This window comes from Mustelus asterias, chromosome 9 (assembly GCF_964213995.1).
Source record: "Mustelus asterias chromosome 9, sMusAst1.hap1.1, whole genome shotgun sequence".
In the NCBI taxonomy this organism is placed as follows: domain Eukaryota; kingdom Metazoa; phylum Chordata; class Chondrichthyes; order Carcharhiniformes; family Triakidae; genus Mustelus; species Mustelus asterias.
This window is the reverse complement of record NC_135809.1, coordinates 59,093,401-59,119,442: the sequence shown is the minus strand read 5'-3', so window position 1 is coordinate 59,119,442 and position 26,042 is coordinate 59,093,401. Positions and strand designations below refer to the sequence as shown.

The window sequence follows — 26,042 nt, the reverse complement described above, 5'->3', positions numbered from 1 at the left end:
AACTTGCTGTGTGCAAATTGGCTGCTGCGTTTTCCTATTTACAATGGTGAATACATTTCAAAAGAATTTCATTATGTGGAAAGTGCTTTAAACATCCTGAGATTATGAAAGGCGCTACAAAAAACTAAGTTTCCCCCTTTTTTCCCTCTCTAAAATAAATCAGAAAATCCAGACAATCAATTCATTTGCTGGGGAATGGTTTCATCACATCTCAGCACACCTTCACTACTACAACAAGGTTCACCTCAAAGGACAAGGACAGTATATGCATGGGAACACCAGCACCTTCAAGTTCCCATTCGAGCCATACACCATCCTGGCTTGGGACAACCCTTCACTGTCGCTGGATCAAAATCCTCATACACCTTTCCTAACAGCAGTGTCGGTGTTCTTACAACACATGGACTGAAGTGATTCAAGAAGGCCCCTCACACCACCTTTTCAGGGGCAATAAATGCTGACCTAGCCTGTGGCGCCCACATCCCAGGAATGAATACATTTTAAAAAGTCTTTTGAGGGAGAGTTCCAGATTTCCACTGCCTTGTGCTTGAAGATATCTGCCTTTGACTTGTTTTTGATTTATTATTGTCACAGCTATTGGGATACAGTGAAAAGTATTGTTTCTTGTGAGCTATACAGACAAAACACACCATTCACAGAGTACATAGGGGAGAAGGAAAGGATAGGGTGCAGAATATTGTGTTGCAGTTACCAATAGGGTGAAGAAAAAGATCAACTTAATATGTGATAGGACCATTCAAAAGTTTGATGGCAGAGGGAAGAAGCTGTTTTTGAGTCGATTGGATGTTTTCAGACTTTTGTATCTTTTTCCCGGTGGAAGAGAGAATGTCTGGAGTGCTTGGGGTCCTTGATTATGCTACCTGCTTTCTCAGGGCAGCAGGGAGTGTAGATGGAGTCAATGGATGGGAGGTTGGTTTGTGTGATTGACTGGGCTGCGTTCACAACCTTTTGTAGTTTCTTGCAATCTTGGTCAGAGCAGCAACCATATCAAGCTGTGATGCCTTCGAAAAGGATGGTTTCTATGGTGCATCTGTAAAAATTGGTGAGAATCATAATGGACATGCCAAACTTTGTTAGCTTCCTGAGAAAGTAGAGGCATTGGTGGACTTTCTTAATTATAGTGTTGGCGTGCAGGGACTAAACTTCCATCATTACAATGATAATGAGCAGTGAAATGAAGGTCAGAGGCTGGTTAATTAGACCATTCAACTCTGAGAATGTGAAAGGTGCTATATAAATGCAAATTTCTAGGGCTGATAGAGATATAGTACCTTCAATAATATGAGACCAGCCATCAATGTACAGATATAAATCTTTTGTTCAGTATGTCATACTTCAGACATCACTTGATATGCATTCCATGTAAAATATTTGGACCAAATTGGCTCAAATGCTTTATTCATTAATACTGCAACAAATCACAACTACAAATTGTAACAAACCAAAAAGCTTATGTTAGTATATGAGCCTCAGTGAAAAACTACTTGAGAATGCAAAAACAAATAAAGAATCAGCAAGAACTACTGATAAAAAAGGGACTAATGTAATAACACCAAATACTTTGTTTTAGCGCCTTTTGAGTGCAATTTCATGCTGAAAATAGGAAATTTAAAGGCATTATATCCTGGAGAATTTGTAATTAAAAAAATACATCAACAATACAAAAGAAGTTGTGTTTAAAATGTACCCAACTACATTTTTCTGAGGAAACATCTAACTCTCTGAGAAGCCTGGTCGTTGAGTTCACAGGTTTCCCAGAGCAATCATTGTCAGCCTGTACACATCTGTGCCTACATCTCTGAGAAAAACTTCATGATTAATGTCTAAAAGGACAATTTGTAATGCCCTATCCTCTGCTTTTGTATCAAATGTTGATGTAAACTCCCTGGTAAATCAAGCTTTAGGTGCAGTGAAAAGAACCAAATGCTGTTTTATATATACAACAAAATAGTATAATATGAAACTCATAAAAATATGTAGACTGCTGTCTTCAAGGGGTCCTTCATTTAGCAAACAACATGACAAAAGAAACTTTGCACTTTGAAATTGCGTTGTTTTATCGTTTGATTTTCTAATAATCATATTAGTTGCATTTCTTAGTAATATTTGAGCTGAATTTTATACCCCCATGCCAATGGATTTTAAGGAAAGAGCACCTGTAAATTCCAGTGGGCAGCGTATATGCCCCTGCCATAGAGCACATAAAATCTGTACAGTGCAGAAGAAGGCCATTCAACCCATCAAGTCTGTACAGACTCTCTAAACGAGCATCTTACCCACTGAACCTACACATCTTTGGAAACTAAGGGGTTATCTAACATGGCCAATCCACCTCATCTGCACATCTTTGGACTGTAGGAAAAAACCGTGGAGCACCACTGCAATGTTACCAGTGGCAGAGGTGGTGACAGACTGCCAGCATGCCAGTGGGCCAACTGAGGCCCTTAAGTGGGTGATTGATGCATACTCATCCTACCATCGCCAGTGGTGAGAGAAACCCACGTCAAATGCCCAGCTGGGAAGGTTCCTCTGCACAGGCTGGTGAAAGGCAGGCTTGTCCCTCCTTAACAAGCTCCCTGTGTTCATCGGAGAGCTCCCCCAAGGTTATACATCCAGCTTCTTTTTCCCCTCTACATGGCTTCTCATAAACTGGCCTTCACCCCACTTGCTGGGGTTTGCTAGCGGGCTGAAGGGGAGGGGATATACAAGGTGTTAATCACCAGGGCCTGTGCCTTTGGGGCCTCAGGCTTGGACATCATGCACCCCCTCCCTCAAGTGGCTGCCTGCCTCAATGGTATTTGCAGACAAGCACACGATGAGCACTTCCATTCTTGGACAGAACTCTGTAGCATAAGCAGTTACTGGAACAAGAGAACGAGTCCACATGGCTAATTGAGGGCTTTTACATCCAGGGTGCATTCTGGCTAATGCAATCCACCCTCTGCACGCTCTTGCCCTCCCACGCAGGCACTGGTCCACTAAAGGATGACAGGAGTGACAATGACAGAGCGGGTAAGCGAGGTCGCAACAGCAAAAACCCAGGTAGCTGAAGTGTTAGACAGGGCCAAGTGGAACCACATCTTGCCACCTACACAGCCCTTCCAAATGCCACCTCAGTGAGAAAATGTCCAGAACCCCTTGGCACAGGGGTATGTGAGTAAGTGTTAGTTATGAAAGACTGTAGGAGGACATCGACTGTGTAGATTTGAGTACCCTCGAATAGAAACAATATAAAAATAATGGGAAATGGCTATTGTAGTTTCACCAGGATATTATGAAGGATGAGGAGGCAGAGTTAGGAAGAGAAACCTGCGAAGTTTGGACTTTGCCACTAAAGCTTAAGAATGAGTGAGCAAAACAATAAGTGAGTAAGACAGTGGGTGAGTGAGACAGTGAATGAGTGAGACAGTGAATGAGTGAGTGTGTGTGTTGAGTGTGTGTGAGCGAATGTGTACCTGAGTGTGAACGTGTGAGATAATGTGTGTGTGCATGTGAGAGAATGCAAATTTGTGTCTGAGAGTAATGGAGAACACACGCGCACACACACACACACAGCCACCAGTGGCATATCCAGGTCAACTGCCCTTCCATCTGCTCTCTGGTGACCAGGACTTGGGGCCTCATCATCATTTCTCTAGCTCTGCCTAAGTGGTAAGGCAGAAACGGTTTTCTTAGTTAGCTCTGCTGTTTGGCATCTATTCTTGTCATTTTTATTAACTACTCATTTTTAAATAATCAATTTATTGCTTTGACATTGTTGTTTATATTTTCTTCATACATTAACTTTTTTTTTGAAATTCACATTTAACGTGCCAGATCTCAAGCAGCAGCTGCTGGGTTTCTTGCTCAAGGGGAATGAGAAACTCACAGGAAGTCTGACTGCATTTTGAGGACTGGAAAAAGGGTTATTTTTGCTCCAATAGAAACAGAAGTATTGGAAATGCTCAGCCATCTGGTGGTATCTGTGCAGAGAGAAACAGAGGTCAGTCACATTTCATCAGAACTAGTGCAGATCATTGACTTGAAGCATGTTTCTCTCTCCATTGATGCTGCCAGAGCTGCTGAGTATGTCCAGCATTTTCTGTTCAGATTTCCAGCATTGACATTACTTTGCTCTTCTGTTATATATGCTCCATGCCGAGGATTTGTAAGTATGGCTAATTTCAATTCAAAATGAGAAAATATTTATCACTCAATGGAAAGTGTAATTTTTCTGTTAACAAAGTCCAATTGTGGGGCTAGAAATAGCACATTATTGCAGGTGAATTAGTTGATGCTAATTTATTGGAAGGTTTTGCCAATTTTAAACTGAAGTGAAAGCAGGAGTCACGCCTGACTGTCAGCTCAAGATATTCCCATTTGTACACAGGATTGTTGCTTGCACTGCTTGAGGTTCAAGTCTTTTGGGTGCCCAGATACTGCATAGGGCCAGGTTCAAAGAAGAGAAGTTGGTTGCTTAAAATGAACGACTAAGTTGTGTGGAATTGTCTGACAAAGCTGCGCTTAAAAGTGTAAAGAATGCATCCTGAGCTTTCGGAGGACTTTACAGAGGCATAGAAGCTTTGCTAAATCTATACAAAACAGTTAGACTCTGCTGTTAATATGGTTCCCAATTCTGAGGGCAATTCTGAAAGGATGTGGGGAGGAAAGGCTAAAGGGTGATATTGGTAAGAGGCCCAGAAACAGAAGCACCAGGGCCCATGATTTCTCTCCCTGATCCTGCCTGCCTGGAGGACCCTGGTAAGACCCTGAAACACTTATCAACTTCCACCACTGAACGCCTCCTCAAGACCCGAGTGCAGTACTGGCAGTGGCTACCATTGCCGGTGGCACTGCTGGTACGTGAGAGCTGCCGTTTCTGATCGTCATGCAGCTCGCTGAGGCAGCACTTCCTGTCCCTGAGGGGCAGAAGTCCCGCCTCTAGTCCAATTGGCCATTAGATGGGTGGCACGGTGGCACAGCACAGCACCGGGGACCCGGGTTCAATTCCAGACTGGGGTGACTATCTGTCTAGTGTTTGCACATTTTCCCTGTGTCTGCGTGGGTTTTCCTCAGGTGCTCCAGTTTCCTCCCACGTTCCAAAGATGTTAAGATTAGGTGGATTGGCCATGGTAAATATGCGGGGCTACAGGGATAAGGTGGGGGAGAGGGTCTGGGTAAGACACTCTATCAGAGGTTTGTGCAGACCCGATGGGCTGGATGGCCTCCTTCTGCACTGTCGGGATTCTATGATATTTTAGGATTCCGTGGTTGTGGAGCAGCCGTTATTCTGCTGGGCGGGATCCTCCCAACTTTTAGCTGAACTGGGGAGGGGAGAGGCTATGGCACCCTGTAAAATCCAGCTCTTTTTCTCTGAACCGGTCTGATAATAGATCAGGATAAAAACAAAATAGCAAAAACATTCTGAAAGGACTTGTATTACTTTAATTTAGAGGTAAGTTCTGAACAAATGTCCTGTACTTAAATTTGTATAAATATATGCAGAACCCTGTCAGTACTATCTGGAGATTTTTGATATCACCAACTTTTACAGATGCACCATAGAAAGCATTCTTTCTGGTTGTGTCACAGCTTGGTATGGCTCCTGCTTTGCCCAAGACCACAAGGAAATACAAAAGGTCATGAATGTAGCCCAATCCATCACGCAAACCAGCCTCCCATCCATTGACTCTGTCTACACTTCCTGCTGCCTTGGCAAAGCAGCCAGCATAATTAAGGATCCGACACACCCCGGACATTCTCTCTTCCACCTTCTTCCTTCAGGAAAAAGATACAAAAGTCTGAGGTCACGTACCAACCGACTCAAGAACAGCTTCTTCCCTGCTGCTGTCAGACTTTTGAATGGATTTACCTTGCATTAAGTTGATCTTTCTCTACACCCTAGCTATGACTGTAACACTACATTCTACACTCTCTTGTTTCCTTCTCTATGAATGGTATGTTTTGTCTGTATAGCGCGCAAGAAACAGTACTTTTCACTGTATGTTAATATATGTGACAATAGTAAATCAAATCAAATCAATGGAGCAATTCTACTGGCCCGTTGTGCTGCTAGAGGCCGTGTAGTGGGCTTTCCGCTGGGCGCCACGGCCTCCGTGCATCTCTGACTGCTGGATTTCCAGCGTCTTTAGTTCTGCGCTGATTTCCGTCTGATTTAAATATTTAAATCGCTATTTCAATGTCATTAGCAGACCCAGGACTGAAGTCTCCAGGCCCGCTAGCCTCTCCCCACATCCCCGCCCTCTCCCCCCACCCCCCCCCCCCCCACTCCAGTGGGGTTTAAACAGCCCCGCACTAACGGAGAGCGGGCAGCTCTACCCCGCTGGAGCGAAGGGAGACCATAGAGGTCCCCCAGGAACTCAGGGGTAAGGGGGGGGGGTGTCCCCTGGTCATTGTCCAACTAGCAAAGTGGCAATGCCCACAGGGCACCTTGGCTTTGCCCACCAAGCATTGAGCAATGCCAAGAGAGCGGGGCCCGAGGGAGTGGGACCTATGGGGGGGGGGGGGGGGGGCAGGGTCCCACTGCCACTCTGCACTTGGGATCAGTGACAGAGGGAGAATGGACAGCGATTAGGGCTGGCCATCGGGGCTGCGGTGGGGTGTTGAGACTGCTTGGGGGTCGGGGAGATTGGGACTGCTGGGGTGGCGGGGGGGGGGGGGGGGGGGGGGGGGGGGGCGGGCGGAGCGGAATCGAGGCCTGCAGGCCTCTCGGGTGGGAATAGGCTCCACCCCCAGATTTTTATCGAGATTCACGCTAGGGCTCTCTGTGAGGCACAGAGTGTGGAAAATTCATTTTGAAAATCCCGTTAAAAAACCAGGGGCATTTACTCCAGTTATTACACAAATTCGGCATTTAGAATTTTTTTGGGAGAATCCTGGCCAATATTTTTGTTTTACATTATTCATGGAATTTGATACAAAAATTGGCACATTATACAGAAGGAAAGGGTGCTGTCCCATGCTATATCGATTTATTTGTGTGAGGGGAACAAATATGCAGAAATAATAATTTCACTATTATTTTTTAAAATTGTGCTATAAATAATTTCAACAGAAAAATGTTTTTCCCACTTACGCACCCCAGCCTTCCCCGTCCCGCAACAGCGCAACTCCCAATTCCATGTGAACAATGTCATATAAATCAGCTGATAATCTAAAACCTGCTTAAAATTTGGATATGGCTTATTCTTTGCTCTTGGACTTTACTGCAGGAGTAATTTGAAAGTTGGAATTTTTCTACACACAACTTTCTTCTCATTCTTGCAAATAAATTTGAAAATTAGTTAACTCATCTTTCCTGTTGGCACAGGTACGAGGAGTACCACCAGATTAACTGGCTACTCAGCTCACTGAAGTTTGTGAAATCCTACTGTGTGCAGAATGGATGCTTGAGGAACAATAGTGACTGGACTTCAGAGCAAACCGAAGTTTTCAGAGGTACAACTAAATACATGTCTGTGTGTCACTGTATGTCACCTTGCACCTTGTCTTGAAATAATTTTGGCATAACTGGAATGTGATCTAATTCTCTTGCTTTTCACTGTACTTTGAGACTCTTTTAGCAAGACAATATGTCCCTCCAAAATGAAAGAGGGGTGCAATTCTGAGACTGAAGTCAAACTCATTGGGCTTTCATTGGAACCTTTACTCTGTAAATTAACTGTACTAGAGCAAAAGCGCTTGATGACCATAAGACTAGAGCAGAAGTAGGCCATTCGACCCATCGAGTCTGCTCCACCATTCAATGAGATTGTGACTGATCTGATAATCATCAACTCCATTTTCCCACATTATCCCCATAACCATTGATTCCTTTGCTGTCTATATCTGCCTTTAATAGATTTAACCACCCAGCCTCCATAGGCCTCTGGAGTAAAGAATTCCACAGATTCACTACCCTTTGAGAGAATAAATTCCTCAGCTCTGTCTTAAATGAACAACCCCTTACTCTGAGATTATGCCTTCTGGTCCTAGACTTTCCCACAAGGGGAACCAGCCTCTCAGTATCCACCCTGTCAAGCCCCCTGAGAATCCTATATGTCTCAATAAGGTCACCTCTCATTCTTCTAAACTGCAATGAGTACAGGCCCAACCTACTCAAACTCTCCTTAATAAAAAGAGCCCTACATATCTGGGATTAACCGAGTGAACCGTGTTTGGACTGCCTCCAATGCTAGTATATCTTTCCTTAGGTAAGGGGACCAAACTGTTCACAGTATTCCAGTTCTAGTCTAACTAGCGTTTTGTATAGTTTTAGCAAGACTTCCCATTTTTATACTCCATTCCCTTTGAAATAAAGGTCAACATTCTATTTGCCTTCCTTATTACCTGAACTAACATACTAGCCTTTCGTTATTTATGCACAAACACCCCTAAATCCCTCTGTGCTGCAGCTTTCTGCAGTCTTTTTCCAATTAGGTAACAGTCTGCTCTTTATTCTTCTCACCAAAGTGCATAACTTCACATTTTCCTACATTACATTCCATCTGCCAAGTTTTTGCCCATTCGCTTATCCTGTCTACATCCCTCTGTAGACTCTTTGTGTCATCCTCACAACTTGCTTCCCTGCCTATTTTTGTGTTGTCCACAAACTTGGCAATAGTACATTCACATCTGGCACTAATGTATTAGCATGAATAGAGGATTAGTTAACTAACAGAAAGCAAAGAATGGGGGTAAATGGGTGTTTTTCTGGTTGGCGATCAGTGACTAGTGGTGTGCCTCAGGGATCAGTGTTGGGACCGCAATTGTTTACGATTTATATGGATGATTTGGAGTTGGGGACCAAGTGTAGTGTGTCAAAATTCGCAGATGACACTAAGATGGGTGGAAGAGCAAAGTGTGCAGAGGATGCTGAAAGTCTGCAAAGGGATATAGATAGTCTAAGTGAGTGGGCGAGGGTCTGGCAGATGGAGTACAATGTTGGTAAATGTGAGGTCATCCATTTTGGTAGGAATAACAGCAAAATGGACTATTATTTAAATGGTAAAAAATTGCAGCATGCTGCTGTGCAGAGGGACCTGGTAGAGGAATCTCAAGGAGTTGGTTTGCAGGTGCAGCAGGTAATTAAGAAGGCAAATGGAATTTTGTCCTTCATTGCTAGAGGGATGGAGTTTAAAAAGCAAGGTTGTGTTGCAACTGTATAAGGTGCTGGTGAGGCCACATCTAGAGTACTGTGTACAGTTTTGGTCTCCTTACTTGAGAAAGGATATACTGGCACTGGAGGGGGTGCAGAGGAGATTCACTAGGTTGATTCTGGAGTTGAGGGGGTTGGCTTATGAGGAGAGACCGAGTAGACTGGGGCTATACTCATTAGAATTCAGAAGAATGCGGGGAGATCTTATAGAAACATATAAGATTATGAAGGGAAGACAAGATAGAAGAAGGGAAGTTGTTTCCACTGGGTTGTGAAACTAGAACTAGGGGGCATAGCCTCAAAATAAGGGGAAGCAGATTTAGGACTGAGTTGAGGAGGAACTTCTTCACACAAAGGGTTGTGAATCTGTGGAATTCCCTGCCCAGTGAAGCAGTTGAAGTTACCTCATTGAATGTTTTTAAGGCAAGGATAGATAAATTTTTGAACAGTAAAGGAATTAAGGGTTATGGTGAGTGGGCGGGTAGTGGAGCTGAGTCCACAAAAAGATTAGCCATGATCTTATTGAATGGCGGAGCAGGCCCGAGGGGCCAGATGGCCTACTCCTGCTCCTAGTTCTTATGTTCTTATCTAATCCCTGTGGCACTCCACTAGTTAGAGGTTGCCATCCTGAAAATGCCCCTTTTATCCCTACTCTCTGTCTTCTATTAGTTAGTCAATCCTTTATCCATGTTAATATATTACTCCCAACACCACGGGCCCTTATATTATGTAGCCTTTTGTGCAATACCTCATCAAACACTTTTTGGAAATCCAAGTATGTTACATCTACTGGTTTCCCTTGTTCTATCCTGTTTGTTACCCCTCAAATAATTCCAATAAATTGGTCAGGCATCATTTCCCCTTCATGAAGCCATGCTGACCCTGTTGGATTATTTTATGTCTTTCTAAATGCTCTGCTGTTACATTCTTTATAATGGACTCTAATATTTTCCCAATGACAGATGTCAAGTTAACTGGCCTATAAATAACTGTTTTTGTCTCCCTCCCTTGTTGAATGAGGGTGTTACATTGGTAGTTTCCCAATCCTCTGGGACTTTTCCAGGATGAAAGGATTCTTAGATTACTACCAGTGCATCTATTATCTCTGTGTCGGCTTCCTTTAATATCGTAGGATGCAACGGATCCAGGGGACTTATCGGGCTTTAGCCCCATTAGTTTTACTCGTACTTTTCCTCTTAATAGTTATTAGATTTATTTCCTACCACTGCCACCGCCGCCCCCCACCCCACCACCTCCTGCCCCACTCCCTGACTTTTGTCCCTTGATTATTTTTGGAATGCTTTTGTGTTTTCTACCATGAAGACTGATGGAACATTTTGGCTGTTCATGCCTGCGTGGTCTTCCAGTCTCGCCAAAAGTGCATCCCCACCACAGAGTTTATGTGGCGGGGGGTGTATTCAACACGAAACCCCATTGACAACTGCAGGAACAGAAGATCCCGCTGCTGCCCAACGGCCAGCTGCCTCCCACTGCTGCAAAACACTGGGCAGGTTGCATGGTAAATCCCACCCAAAGTATTTATTTAACTCCTCTGCCATTTCCCAGTTCCTCAATATTATTTCCCGAGTCTCATTCTCTAAGAGGCCAATGTTCACTTCGGCTTCCCTCTTCCTTTTTCAGAGACTTAAAGAAGTTCTTATTATCCACTTTCATTTTACTTGCTAGCTTACCCTCATAGTTTATCTTCTCCCACTTTCTTTTTTGGTCACCTTTGTTGGTTTTTAAAATTTTCCCAATTGTCTGGCTTATCACCAATCTTTGCAACATTATGGGTGGGATTTTATAGCTTCGCTGGTCCCGAAACTGTAAAATTCCACCCAAGATCAATGGACCTTCCTGTGGTCCGCCCCTCGCCCGCTCCAATTACCATGGCAGGCAGGGCAGTAAAGTTCCAGCCTGTATGTTTTTTATTTCAGTTTAATACTATCCTTAACTTCCTTGGTTAATGATGGTTGATTGATCCACCTCCTGGAATTCCTCTTCCTCAGTGGGATATATCTTCGTTGTGAGTCATGAACTATTTTCATAAACATCTGCCATTGCTGATCAACTGGCTTTTCTGCCCTCCTTTGTAATTATTCTTAGTTACGTTTTCCACAGTTGTTTTTAACCCACATTTCTCACTCTCAAACTGAATGCTAAATTGTACCATATTATGGTTACTATTCCCCAGGAGATCTTTAGCTCTGAGGATGTTAATTAAACATTACACATTACCAGATCCAAAATAGCCTGATCCCTGGTTGGGTCCACAAAATATTGTTCTAGGACCTTGTCCCAAAGGCACTCTAGGAATTCTTCTTCTACCTCTGCCAATTTGATTTTCCTAATCAACATGAAAATAAAAGTCACCCATGATTAACGTACTGTCTTTTTTGCATACCCTTATTATTTCCTGATTTATTCTCCACCCTACAGTATTGCTACTGTTAAAGGGCCCATAGACCCCTCTCACCAGTGTCTTCTTCTCCCCGTCATCTCTTACCTCCACCCATCTGGATTCTACATCTTCCAATCCAAGATCATTTCTTGCCATCATACTCATTCCACCTCGCACTAACAAAGTTACCCCACCACCTTTTCTTCCTGCCTGTCCTTACAAAAATTCATACTGCTGAATATTCCCTGCTTTGATCTCCTTGTAAGCAGTCTCTGTAATGGCTATAAGATCATACCCATTAACCTCAATTTGTGCTGTTCATTCATTTAGTTTGTGTTCAGTACTATGTGCATTTAAGCAAGGAACCTTTAAATTTGCTTTTTTTTTTAAACCATTCTCTCCCCCCTTTGACCCTATTTGCTGCTGTCTTTGTACACTCTCTGTCCCTTCCTGTCACACTCTGGATATCATTATCTAGATAGCTGCCCTGTAATGCTACCTTATCCCCTCTCCAGAACCACCCCCCCCTCTCTATTTACTTTAAAGCCCTCACTAGTTCCCTAGTTATGTGGTTTGCAAGAACAATGTCCCAACACAATTCAGATGCAGGCTGTCCCAGTGGTACCAACCCCACTTTCTCCAGTACTAATGCCAGTGTCCCACGAACCAAAACCCACTTCTCCCACACCAGTCTCTGAGCCACAAATTTGACTCTCTAATTTTATGTACCTAATGCCAATTTGCACACGGCTGAGGTAAAATTCCAGAGATCACTGGAGGCTCGGTTGTTTTATTTAGTGCCAAGCTCATCAAACTCTCCACGCATAATCTCTTTCCTCATTCTGCCTGTCTTTGGTCATCACAACAACGTGATCCTCCCCTCCCTATTCAAGTGCCTCTCCAGCCCAGAGCAGATGTTCCCATACTGTACCATACTGTAGCACCAGACAGACAACACAGTCTGGACTCTGGCACTTACTGCAGAGAACGGTTTCAATCCACCTCACTATACTGTCCTGTTCTTCCCCCACTTAAATGCCTTTCAGTACAACAGTGCCACGACCAGTCAGCTCATCCATCCTGCAGCTACCACTCTCATCTAAACAAGCTGACAGGACCTCAAACATGCTGGACAATCGCAGAGACTGACACTCCTGCATGTCTGCTCTCTTCCTTACCTGCCTCAGCCTGTCCCTGACCATTTTCCAAACCAGAAGGCCCTATCCTAAGGAGTGTGACTGCCTCCTGAAACAAAGCATTCCAGGTGACTCACTCCCTCCCTGATTTGTCGCAATGTCTGCAGCTCAGCCTCCAGCTCAATGATTCTAAACCCAAGTTCCTCAAGCCGCAAATGCTTACTGCAGACACGTTTGCTCTGGATCACAATGGCATCCAGGAGCTCCCACATGCTGCAGGTATGACATTTCACCTGTCCGGCCATCGTTAATGTGTTTTAAATAATTATTTAATTACGTTATTTACTCATTTATATATTTTATTAAATGTGATTTTAAAACTTAGGAATGAACTAAACCTTAAACACTTACTGGATACTCACCAAACACCGAGCTTCTTCTCCAACCAACCAAATGGTTTCTTTGTTGTGATGCCACTATTTGTTTTCTTGCGCTGTTCTCAATCCCAGACTGTCTCTCCACGTTGTTTTCAATCTCCGCCTGCACCTCACTCCCTGTTTCCAATCTCCTGACTGCCTCTCCACTAGCGCTGTTTTCAATATCCCAATACTGACATTCTTTTGTTGAAATAATCCAGGATCTGGATATTGGTGGCAATGCCAGCATTTATTACACAACCCCAGGACAATCGATGGCAGTTTGGAATTGATGTGGTAATTGAGTCACATATGTTCAATACTGAGTAAAAGGTCTGTCTCCTTCCTAAAAGAGCGTTAGTAAACCAATTTGGTTTTTACAACAATCCGATGGTCATTTTTACTGATTCCAGCTTTCTATTTCCAGATTTCTATTTCCAGATTTCTAAAATGAAACAAAATTTTCAAACTGCCATGCATGATTTGAACTGGCATTCTGTCCATTATTTGTCCAGGGGAGGTGATGACTTAGTGGTATTATCGCTCGACCATTATCCCAGATAATGTTCTGGGGACCTGGGTTCAAACCCCGCCACGGTAAATGATGGAATTTAAATTCAATAAAAAATATCTGGAATTAAGAGTCAACTGATGACCAAGAAACTATTGTTGATTGTTGGAAAAACTCATCTGGTTCATTAATGTCCTTAAGGGAAGGAAATCTGCCGTCCTTACCTGGTCTGGCCTACATGTAACTCAAGGGCCACAACAATGAGGTTGACTCTCAACTGTCCTCTGAAATGGCCCAGCAAGCCACTCAGTTGTATCAATTACTACAAAGTCTCAAAGAAATGAAACTGGACGGACCACCTGGCATCGACCTAGGCAGTGGAAAAGACAACAGCAAAACAAACAGCCCTGTCGACCGTGCAAAGTCCTCCTTACTAACATCTGGGAACTAGTACCAAAATTGTGAGAGCTGTCTCACAGACTAGTCAAGCAACAACCTCACGGATTCTCATGGAATCATACTTTACAGATAACACACCAGACACCACCATTACCATCCCTGGATATGCCTTGTCCCACCGACAGGACAGACCCAGCAGAGGTGGTGGCACAGAGGTATACAATTGAGAGGGAATTACCCCTGGTGTCTTCAACACCAAATCCAGACCCCATGAAGTCTCATGGTTCAGGTTAAACATGGGCAAGGAAACTTCTTACTGGTTACCACGTACCGTCCTCTTTCAGCTGATGAATGAACAACACTTGGAGGAAGCACTGAGGGTGGCATGGGTGCAAAATGTACTCTGGGTAGGGGATTTCAATGTCCACCACCAAGAGTGGCACGGCAGCAGCATTACTGATCGAGCTGGTCAGGTTCTAAAGGATATAACTGCTACACTGGATCTGCAGCAGGTGGTGAAGGAACAAACAAGAGGAAGAAACATACTTGACCTCATCCTTACCAAGCTGCTGGCTGCAGACGCATCTGTCCATGACAGTATCGGTAAGACTGACCACCGCACAGTCCTTGTGGAGACGAAGTCCCGTCTTCATTGAGAATAACCTCCATCATGTTGTGCAGCACTATCACGATGCTAAATGGGACAGACTTCGAACCAATCTAGCAACTCAAGACTGGGCATCCATGAGGCGCTGTGGGCCATCGACAGCAGTGAAACTGTACTCCAGCACAATCTGCAACCTCATGGCCTGATATATCCCCCCTCAATCATTACCATCAAGCCAGGGGATCAACCCTGGTTCAATGGAGAGTGCAGGAGGACATGCCAGGAGCAGCAACAGGCATACCTAAAAATAAGGTGTCAACCTAGTGAAGCTACAAAACAGGACTTGCATGCCAAATGGCAAAAACAGTAACTGGAAGACCAAACGATCCCACAACAACGGATCAGATCTAAGCTCTGCAGTCCTCCCATATTCAGTCGTGAATGGTGATGGACAATAAAACAACTCACTGGAGGTGGAAGCTCCACAAATATCCCCATCCTCAATGATGGAGGAGCCCAGCACATCAGTGCAAAAGATAAGGCTGAAATATTTGCAGCAATCTTCAGCCAAAGGGCCGAGTGGATGATCCACCTCAGCCTCCTCCGTGCTTCCAGCACCTCAGATGCCAGTCTCCAGCCAATTCGATATCAAGAAACAGCTGGAGGCAAAGGCAATGAGCCCTGATAACATTCCGGCGATAGTACTGAAGACTTGTGCTCCAGAGCTTGCCCCGTCCCTAGCCAAGCTGTTCCAGTACAGTTACAGCACTGGCATCTACCCAACAAAGTGGATGATTGCCCAGGTATATCCTGTACACAAAAAGCAGGACAAATCCAACCCAGCCAATTACCACCGAATCAGTCTACTCTTGATCATCAGTAAAGTGATGGAAGGGGCTATCAACAGTGCTGTCAAGCAGCACCTGCTCAGCAATAACCAGCTCAGTGACGCCCAGTTTGAATTCTGCCAGGGTCACTCAGCTCCTGACCTCATTACAGCTTTGGTTCAAACATGGATTAAAGAGTTGAATTCCAGAGGTGAGGTGAGAGTGACAGCCCTTGACATTGAGGTTGCATTTGACGAAGTGTGGCATCAAGGAGCCCCAGCTATCAGGGGGCAAACACTCCACTGGTTGGAGTCATACCTGGTACATAGGAAGGTGATTGAGGTTGTAGAGGGTCAGTCATCCCAGCTCCAGGACATCACTGCAGGAGTTCCTCAGGATAGAGTTTTAGGCCTAACAATCTTCAGCAACTTCATCAACGACCTTCCTTCGTCATAAGTTCAGAAGTGGGGATGTTCGCCGATGATTGCGCAATGTTCAGCACCATTCGCAACTCCTCAGATGCTGAAGCAGTCCATGTGCAAATGCAACAATATTTGGACATTATCCAGGCTTGGGCTGAGAAGTGGCAATTAACATTCGAACCACACAAATGCCAGGCACTAACCATCACCAATAAGAGATACTCGAACCACTGCCCCTTGACATTCAATGGTGTTACCATCACTGAATCCCCCACTGTTAACATCCTCGGGGTTACCATTGACCCGAAACTCAACTGGAGTCACCACATAAACATAGTGGCTACAAGAGCAGGCCAGAGGCTTGGAATACCGCACCGAGTAACTCATCTCCTGAAACCCCAGAGCCTATCTACTATCTATAAGGCACAAGTCAGGAGTGTGATGGAATACTCCCCACTTGCCTGGATGGGTGCAGCTCCAACAACACTCAAAAAGCTTGACACCATTCAGGACAAAGCAGCCCACTTGATTGGCACCACATCTACAACCATCCACTCGCTCCACTACTAACGCTCAGTAGCAGCAGTGTGTACTATCTACAAGATGCACTACAGTAATTCACCAAAGATCCTTAGACAACAACTTCCAAACCCACGATCACTTCCATCTAGAAGGACAGGGACAGCAGATACATGGGAACAGCACCACCTGAAGTTCCTCTCCAAGGCACTCACCGTACTGATTTGGAAATATATCACCATTCCTTTGTAGTCGCTGGGCCCAAATCCTGGAATTCTCTCCCTAACAACATTGTGGTTTAACCCACATCCATGGACTGCAGCGATTCAAGAAAGCAGCTCACCATCACCTTCTCAAGGGTAACCAGGGATCGGCAATAATTGCTGGCCAGCCAGCGATGCCCCTGCCCCACGAATGAATAAAAAAGGTCTCAGAATTACATTACCATTATGCTACCAAACCTACTAGGCATCTGAAATGGGAAGGGTTCCAATTTCTCACATTAACATTGGTCACCTTAATGAGCACAAAAAACTTGAATCAAAAAGATAAGCTCAATACCAATTTTAAAGGGAATGATTGATTTATTTTAAAAAATTGTAAATAGAAAAATGTTGATATTTAAAGCATTGACTGGTTCTCACCTCTCTCATTTTTGCGCTACTGAAAGTTGGTGTCAAGATACTGCGGACATTTTTCCAATCCCCATCTTGTAGGAACAAAAGGCTGTGACCAAGTGGCTTGCTGGAAAAAGTTACTTTCTGAAAGATAGAAAAATAATTTATTATTAGCTAAGCATCTCAGGATTCTTGAGGCCAGTTTTGCTGACTGTAAACTTAGAGCACAGAAGTTAATGGTTTAGAATGTAGATAATATTGGTCTATAAATGGCAGGAATTTGCAGTAATGGTTCCCTGAAGCATTTCATTTGGAAGGCAGATGGCTTTTATATCAGTTATCAAAATTTCCCTGACCTTTAAAGCCTGATGAATTTTCAGACCCTTTCCTATGTCACTTCAAATTAGTGCATCAAAGAGACTACAGGTCATTTCTTAAAATTGTTATCCATACTTCAGACATGGCTACACTGGCATCCCTAATTGCCCTGAGAAAGTAGGGATAGGCCTTCTTGAAACGCTGAACAGCAATCTGATACAACTGCAGTTCTTGTTTGGCCACATCAGAGGAGTCAGCCACTCTGGAGTGGGACTGAAATCACAAATAAATTAAACCAGGTCAGAACGTTTCCTTCCTTAAAGAGCATCAGTGAACCAGTTAGGTTTCATTCACAATTCAACAGCTGCATGGTCACTTTACTGCCATTGGCTTTTTGTTTTATTTCCTGGTATCTCAGGAACATAATGTTTTGTGAGTTGTCAAACGTCACGTTGAGAGCTCAACAAGTTAAGTAAGTATATTGCAAGGCATCAGGTTGCCTGATGTTCTGGAATGAGGCAGCAAGAAACTTGCAGGAAGTTCTTAATCAGAATGATGTTTGGAATAATCTGCCTTGTAAGCTGTAAATCCAAAAATACCAGCGATATGGAAATTGCAGCTGAAGGTGAGATGGTTTTAGGATACTAGAGAGATAAGTTTCAAGGAGCAAGATCACCAATTCTCATCTAGACTTTATCTGAGATTGCACGTAGCTCTATAATAGGAACAGCTAATTCCTTCTGTCTTTGTTCTGCACTTCCTTAATTTTCTCATGGTTAATTTATGAGCATTAAAAAAAATCATGGCGAGTACACAAATCCAAACATGAAAAGAGTTAAACACTTCACAATTAAGAGTCAAGGCAGGAAATTGGTTTATTAAAAAATAGTTAATGAAGAAGATCATGCTGCTGTTTATATGTTGGTGTTTGTAATAACTTCACCAAGGCCAGTCCTCTGATACAACACTGCTTTATTAAGACAAAGGAAAGGACACGTCCACGGCTTGCAACAAATCAAGGCCTGTGCTCTGGACCTCCATAACCCACAGTCCAGGCTGTGAATGCAGGTCTTAAACTCCCCCGCGCGTCTCTCATTAGGCAAGTTCCAGCTTGCTCAATAGAGAACTTGCAATCCAAAAAGCCTACGGGAGATCTATTAACAACGCCTCGTGTCCTCCATGGCCACTATAACAGTGTAGTTGGAAGCACATTTATCAACACAGCATTTACTCTGAGGAGAGTACACTGAGGCACAGTTGTGCATACTTCCGCAATACTTTTTACATGCTCGAAGATGAGAATGACTGTGCTATTGATATGAAAATGATATCAACTCTATGAGTGAAGGGAAGATGAGGAAATGGTTCACACTCCTGATCCCTATAAGATGACCCTTTCTTTGTATGCGAATTATTGTTTGATAAGGCAAGACTGTGATAGGTTTGTTGACGTTCACCATCTGAGTTTAAACATGACGAATGACCACTTGGTCAGGGGTGGGTATGAGTCTCCTGTTACACATGCATAATTGGAATTGTGGGGTACGATGAGTGTATTTTAATGTCAACCTTTGAAGCTTCCTCTTCAGAGATTTGAGGGTGCAATTGGTCATTGGCAGCAGTGCAAAAGGTCAATCGTGTAGAAGCAGCAATCAGAAATCAATGGAAAAGATTAGGCAGGAATCAAGGAGGGTGTAAAAAAATACTCACACCTGCTTTGTGCCAGCGGCATAAGCCAATTGCACCCTCTTTCTAAAATTAGTTTTCCGGAATCAATATAAGGAGACACTGCAGCCATGGATAAATACATTGGGGAAAATCCACAAGTGTTTAACAAGCTGTGAAGGGAATTATTTAATTTCAGTCATTTACTCAGCTAATTAAACAAGAACTGCAGTCAGCTTGCACCATGAATACTGTGACAAGCTTCTCAGTGGTGCTGCAATATTCCAGCTGAGTTAGAATTATTAAACGTGCCCTAGAGAGAGCTTCTGAAATTGCTAGCCCAATACATGTACGAGAAGGAATTACAATCTCCGCCCAAAGTCGGTTTTAAATTCTGAACCACATTGGACATGCAACTTGTCAGTTTACAATGGGGGTGTAAATGGATTCAAGATCACCTACCATTCTGTTGACAAAGTTGCTGAAATCCTTCACCAGAATCTGTTTCAGCATTTCAGGCTCAGAAATCAGAATGACTGCTCGCCGGCCAAAGTAGTAACTGAAACATATAAAAAAGGGACAATTTCCCAAGAATGGACCACAATTTGCAGGCAAATTTTATTACCACTTCAGTTATCCATGCAATCAGATGTGTGTCAACAACATAGATATAACAGGAAATAAATTACAAGTCATGATAAAACAATGTAGTTCTTTCCCCTACATTCCCTCAAGTTCATTTTAGAATAGTTTTTTCCACTCTTTTCCAAGTCACATCTCATCGTCTGACACAGAGGTTCTGAATCGTTGTTGAGTCTCTGTCAGTTTTGCAATAAGAACTTGGAACCTCACAACCACATCAAGTAATGCCTTTGTCAATCAAAGTCTGGGGCAGCTTTATCCTGGCTAAAACTTCCTGACACAGTATTTATCACCAACTCGTTCCATCCTCCACAATAACACACCATAGTACCATCTACAAAATGCACGGCTACACTTTGCATAGGCACTTTGACAGCACCTCCCAACCCTGCAATCTCCACCATTTATAAGGACAAGGGCAGCAGGTACATGGGCACACCACCACCTGCAAATTCCCTTTCAAGTTACTACCTTGACTCATTTGTTCCTTCTGCATCACTGGGTAAAGATTCTGGAGCTCCTACCCTAACAATGCTGCAGGAGTACCCTCACTACAGACTGCAGGGTTCACGAAAGCAGTTCATCATTACCTTCTCAACAAAAGCGGGGAATAGGAAATAAATGTTGGTCCTGTGAGTGACACCCATATCCTGACAAGTAGTCTAAGAAAAGTTTGCAGTCTGGGTAAGGAACAGCATTTGGCAAATCCTTGCAAGCAAGACCTGTCCAGGAATGGGAAAATCTGAAAAGCAGGGAGAAATTTAAATCTATAAAATACATATCTTTGGTGTCAAAGTGTCTTGCATGTGGCATAGGGAATGTGGGTTTATATGGAAGCACAATGCAGATGGCAGCACAGTAATCTGGTCACACGCAAAATCCCATAGGACGAAGTAATTATTTACTTGTCCGACTCTTTGTATATTAAGATCAGGTGGCAGCTCATCCAGAAAGCCATTCCGTCCGCTGACATGTTGGCATTTCATGCAAATTAAAATGAGCATTTAATTTTCAGAGACACACACACACGCATGCATGCACGAGCTCTCTGATACTTAGCCTGAGTTTCTATTTTCAATTATGAATTCATAAAATCCCTACAGTGCAAAAGCAGGCCATCAAGTCTGCACCAGCTCTTCAAAAGAGCATCTTACTCAGGGCCAATCCTTTCCGCCCTATCCCCTTACCCTGTGCATTTGCCATGGCTAATCCACCTAACCTACACACCTTTGGACTGTGGGTCCACAGACATGGGGAGAACGTGCAAACTCCACACATACAGTCACCAAGGCTGGAATTGAACCCAGGTCCCTGGCACTGTGAAGCAGCAGTGCTAACCACTGTGCTGCCTAACCATGGCTGATTCATTTGCCTGTTTACCTTTGGCGTTCAGGAGCATGGAAACTATTTAAAGCACTCCCACCATTGCTCCAGCTATGATTCGTGAACTTAGCAGGGACCAGACATGGAACCTGATTCATTTTGGTTTGTGTGACTTAGTACGACATCAAAAGGAGGCGCCTTTGCCCACAAAAGTATACTATGATGGGACTCAAAACTTTCTGTAAAGGAAAAAATAGCAACGAACAACATGATCAACAGATATTTATGAAGCATCTTTATCATAGCAATAAATCCCATCACAGTCTATTTGAGTTTGGTACAGCTAAGCATTTCGTGTGTATAAGGGACATATTGTTACAACAGGAAACATGTTACACAAGTATATTTCTGACCTCATCTGTAATGAAAATGAAAGTTATACTAATTGCAAAATAGATACTTCCCTACAGTTCGAATGCATGATTCCTATCTGGAAAAGTAGTATGATGCACCATTACATATCATTGGTCATAATTTTACAAGTTAAAATTGTTCAAGAAGTGCAACCATCGCTATTAGTATGAAATATTGAGCGCATGTAAAAAGAGAGAGAAAATAGAAATTAATTAATTAATTAGATCTCATTACGCTGACAAATTATCCAGTTGATTATCAAACAAAATTTCTCTGGAAACACAAATACCACAAGTGTTATCTTCCCCAAACTTGGACCGTCTAATTGTTTTCTGCCTCGAAAGGAAAAAATAAAGAAATGGTTTAATTTACATCAGATGTTGCTGCAAACCAAAAATATGGGTGTGATCTTACCAGCTCACCATGCCCGTCGATTGGCGCTGCGAGCTGGGAAAATAGTGTGAAAGGCCAAAAATACAATTTGTGCTCGGTGCAAATTGGATTGCTCCCTTCCAAGCCCGTTTATTGGTGAGAACCACTTTGTACCCAGAAAGGGCGCAAAGCTTATTAGCATCAAATTGCCAAGATCTCCATATCATTAGGGATGCTCCCTACCTGCCCAGCAAGATGTCACACCAGTATAAATCACTACTGGTCTCCAGCAATGGAGACCAGGCACCATGGCCAAGCTGGGGGGATTGGACGCCAATGAAGCCCCCAGGTGGTCGGGGATTTGGTCAGGCAATGCCCATTGGGCAGTGCTGGCACCCTGCAGTGGCCACCTGGTACACTGGCAGTGCCCATCTTTGGGCAAAGTAAGTGTAGTAAGAAGTCTCACAACACCAGGTTAAAGTCCAACAGGTTTATTTGGTAGCACAAGCCACTAGCTTTCGGAGCGCTGCCTCTTCATCAGGTGAGTGGGATTTCAGTTCACAAACAGGGCATATAAAGACACAAACTCAATTTACAAAATAATGGTTGGAACGCGAGTCTTTACAGGTAATCAAGTCTTAAAGGTACAGACAATGTGAGTGGAGAGAGGGTTAAGCACAGGTTAAAGAGATGTGTATTGTCTCCAGCCAGGACAGTTAGTGAGATTTTGCAAGCCCAGGCAAGTCGTGGGGGTTACAGATAGTGTGACATGAACCCAAGATCCCGGTTGAGGCCGTTCTCATGTGTGCGGAACTTGGCTATCAGTCTCTGCTCAGTGACTCTGCGTTGTCGTGTGTTGTGAAGGCCACCTTGGAGAACGCTTACCCGAAGATCAGAGGCTGAATGCCCATGACCGCTGAAGTGTTCCCCAACAGGAAGAGAACACTCTTGCCTGGTGATTGTCGAGCTGTGTTCATTTACCTGTTGTCGTAGCATCTGCATGGTTTCCCCAATGTACCATGCCTCGGGACATCCTTTCCTGCAGCGTATCAGAGGTAGACAGTGTTGGCCGAGTTGCAAGAGTATGTACCGTGTACCTGGTGGATGGTGTTCTCATGTGAGATGATGGCATCCGTGTTGATGATCCGGCACGTTTTGCAGAGGTTGCTGTCGCAGGGGTGTGTGGTGTCGTGGTCACACTTCTCCTGAAGGCTGGGTAGTTTGCTGTGGACAATGGTCTGTTTGAGGTTGTGCGGTTGTTTGAAGTCAAGCAGTGGGGGTGTGGGGATGGCCTTGGCAAGATGTTAGTCTTCATCAATGACATGTTGAAGGCTCCGGAGAAGATGTCGTAGTTTCTCCGCTCCGGGGAAGTACTGGACGACAAAGGGTACTCTGTCCGTCGTGTCCCGTGTTTGTCTTCTGAGGAGGTTGGTGTGGTTTTTCACTGTGGCGCGTCAGAACTGTTGATCGATGAATTGAGCGCCATATCCTGTTCTTATGAGGGCATCTTTCAGCGCCTGGAGGTATCTGTTGTGATCCTCCTCATCCGAGCAGATCCTGTGTATTCGGAGGGCTTGTCCGTAGAGGATGGCTTCTTTAACATGTTTAGGGTGGAAGCTGGAGAAGTGGAGCATCGTGAGGTTATCCGTGGACTTGCGGTACAGTGAGGTGCTGAGGTGACCGTCCTTGATGGAGATGCGTGTGTCCAAGAATGCAACCGATTCCGGAGAGTAGTCCATGGTGAGTCTGATGGTGGGATGGAACTTGTTGATATCATCATGTAGTTGTTTCAGTGATTGTTCACCATGAGTCCAAAGGAAGAAAATGTCATTGATGTATCTAGTGTATAGCATCGGTTGAAGGTCCTGTGCAGTAAAGAGGTCTTGTTCGAACCTGTGCATGAAGATGTTGGCATATTGAGGTGCGAATTTGGTCCCCATGGCTATTTCGTGTGTCTAGATGAAGAAGTGGTTGTTGAACGTGAAGACATTATGGTCCAGGATGAAGCAGATGAGTTGTAAAATTGCATCTGGAGATTGGCAATTGTTGGCGTCGAGTACTAAGGCAGTTGCAGCAATGCCATCGTCATGGGGGATGCTGGTGTAGAGTGCCGAGACATCCATTGTGACGAGGAGTGCTCCTGGTTCAACTGCTCCATCATAGAATCATAGAAACCCTACAGTGCAGAAGGAAGCCATTCGGCTATCGAGTCTGCACCGACCACAATCCCACCCAGACCCTACCCCCATATCCCTACATATTTACCCGCTAATCCCTCAAACCTACACATCTCAGGACTCTAAGGGGCAATTTTTAGCATGACCAATCAACCTAACCCGCACATCTTTGGACTGTGGGAGGAAACCGGAGCACCCGGAGGAAACCCACGCAGACACGAGGAGAATGTGCAAACTCCACACAGACAGTGACCCAAGCCGGGAATTGAACCCAGGTCCCTGGAGCTGTGAAGCAGCAGTGCTAACCACTGTGCTACCGTGCCGCCCATGTGCGCTGACTTTCTGTAGGACGTCCGTAGTGTCGCGACAAAAGCTGGGGGTTCTTTGTACAATGGGTTTCAGGATGCCCTCGACGTAGCCGGAAAGGTTCTCGCACAGGGTCCCATTGCCCGATACAATGGGATGGCCGGGTGTGTTTGCCTTGTGCAACTTCGGGAGGCAGTAGAGATCTCCAACACCGGGAGTACATGGGATGAGAGCACGGAGGGTGCTCTGAAGGTCCGGATCAAATTTCTTGATCAGTCTGTTGAGTTGACGGGTGTTTTCTTTGGTCAGGTCTGCGGGTAACTGTCTGTAGTGCTCCTCGTTGTTCAGTTGTCGGTACACTTCTTTGCAGTAATCCGTTCTGTTCAGTATGACGATGGCCCCTCCTTTATCTGCTGGTTTGATGACAATGTTACGGTTGGTCTCTCCACCTTCAAGGCTTGATTACCTGTAAAAATTTGCAATTCAACCATTATTTTGTAAATTGAGTTTGTGTCTTTATATGCCCTGTTTGTGAATTGAAATCCCACTCACCTGATGAAGGGGCAGCGCTCCGAAAGCTAGTGGCTTGTGCTACCAAATAAACCTGTTGGACTTTAACCTGGTGTTGTGAGACTTCTGTGTTTACCCCAGTCCAACGCCGGCATCTCCACATCAAAATAAGTGTGCCAGTGCAATGACAAGGGGGTGAGGCAAGAATGGGGGTGGGGCTGTGAGGGGGAGCTATGCACAGGGGGGGGGGGTTATGATGGTTGCCTATGCATGGAGCAGGCTTATGCAAGAGGGCGGGGGTCATGCAGGGCTGGATCACGAAGTAGGTTATGATGACGTCAGGGGTATGTGGGGAGTCCGCCGGGGACCCATCGGGAGGGCCCTGATGCCTCGATGCCAGCGGCCCGTGCCAGTGTGGGTAGAGAACATGCCACCGCCGAGGTGAAATCAGCTAACCTAGCACAGAATCAGGACAATACTGATCTGTATAGATCAGAGATGCGATCTGAGAGCTTTACTTTAGGTTTTAAATTGTGTTTCACGTGGACAAATTTTACATATGCAAGTTGTTTGATGTATTGGAATCTGACTTCAAAGTACATTACTTTGGATATTGTTGAACTTTATTCAATTTATATGTCCTTTTAAGTAAGAGGAATTGGAATGATAAGTTTGTACATTGGTTAGACCATGGTTACTAAGTGCAGAATGGGTCCATTATTATAGCAAATGCACAAAGAGTACACATTGTAGATTCATCAGGATGATGCTAAGTATGGGAATCTTGAGGTTGTTGCATTGACTTTGAGATACTGAGACTATATACCTTGGAACAGGAGAGGGCAATTATGAAGGTCAAATGGAAATTAGAAGACAATTTCCCTTATTTGGGGAGAAGAAAAAGGAGTCATCAATTTATAATCTTTACTGAAAGAGTGCAAAAGGTTTGTAGTCATTTCTTATAGTGAGTGTTGTTGGACCTTGTTACAAGGCATGCCCAGTACAGAAACCATAGTTTTTATTAAGGGAAAACTATAAATATTTGAAGCAAAGTAAAATGTTGGGGAAAATATAACAACTACGGGCAGAGGGAAGAGTCATGGGATTAATTTTGGACTGATACAGTAAAGGGGCAGTATGGATGCGATGGACAGAAAGGCCTCCTACTGTGCTATAAATCTCTAGCGTTCAATGAGAATTGATTGTTTTGTTGGAGTCCAAAAGGACACAGGATTTATCCAGTTGAATGGCAGGCCAGTGTTGACCGGCCCCTCGCTGAGAAGACAGTTGTCGATGCTCTATG

General features: G+C 44.2%; 1 protein-coding gene across 5 annotated transcripts in view; it reads right to left on the bottom strand.

The window, feature by feature from the left end:
- tbxas1 (thromboxane A synthase 1 (platelet)) overlaps window positions 1-26,042 on the bottom strand; it is a 283,372-nt gene that overhangs the window by 100,217 nt on the left and 157,113 nt on the right. For all 5 annotated transcript variants that reach the window (XM_078220257.1, XM_078220256.1, XM_078220255.1 and 2 more), the window contains 2 exons: window positions 19,458-19,554; window positions 17,040-17,156 (listed from right to left, as the gene is read on the bottom strand). In XM_078220257.1, the coding sequence (XP_078076383.1) occupies window positions 17,040-17,156; window positions 19,458-19,554 (214 nt within the window). The remainder of the gene's footprint in view (window positions 1-17,039; window positions 17,157-19,457; window positions 19,555-26,042) is intronic.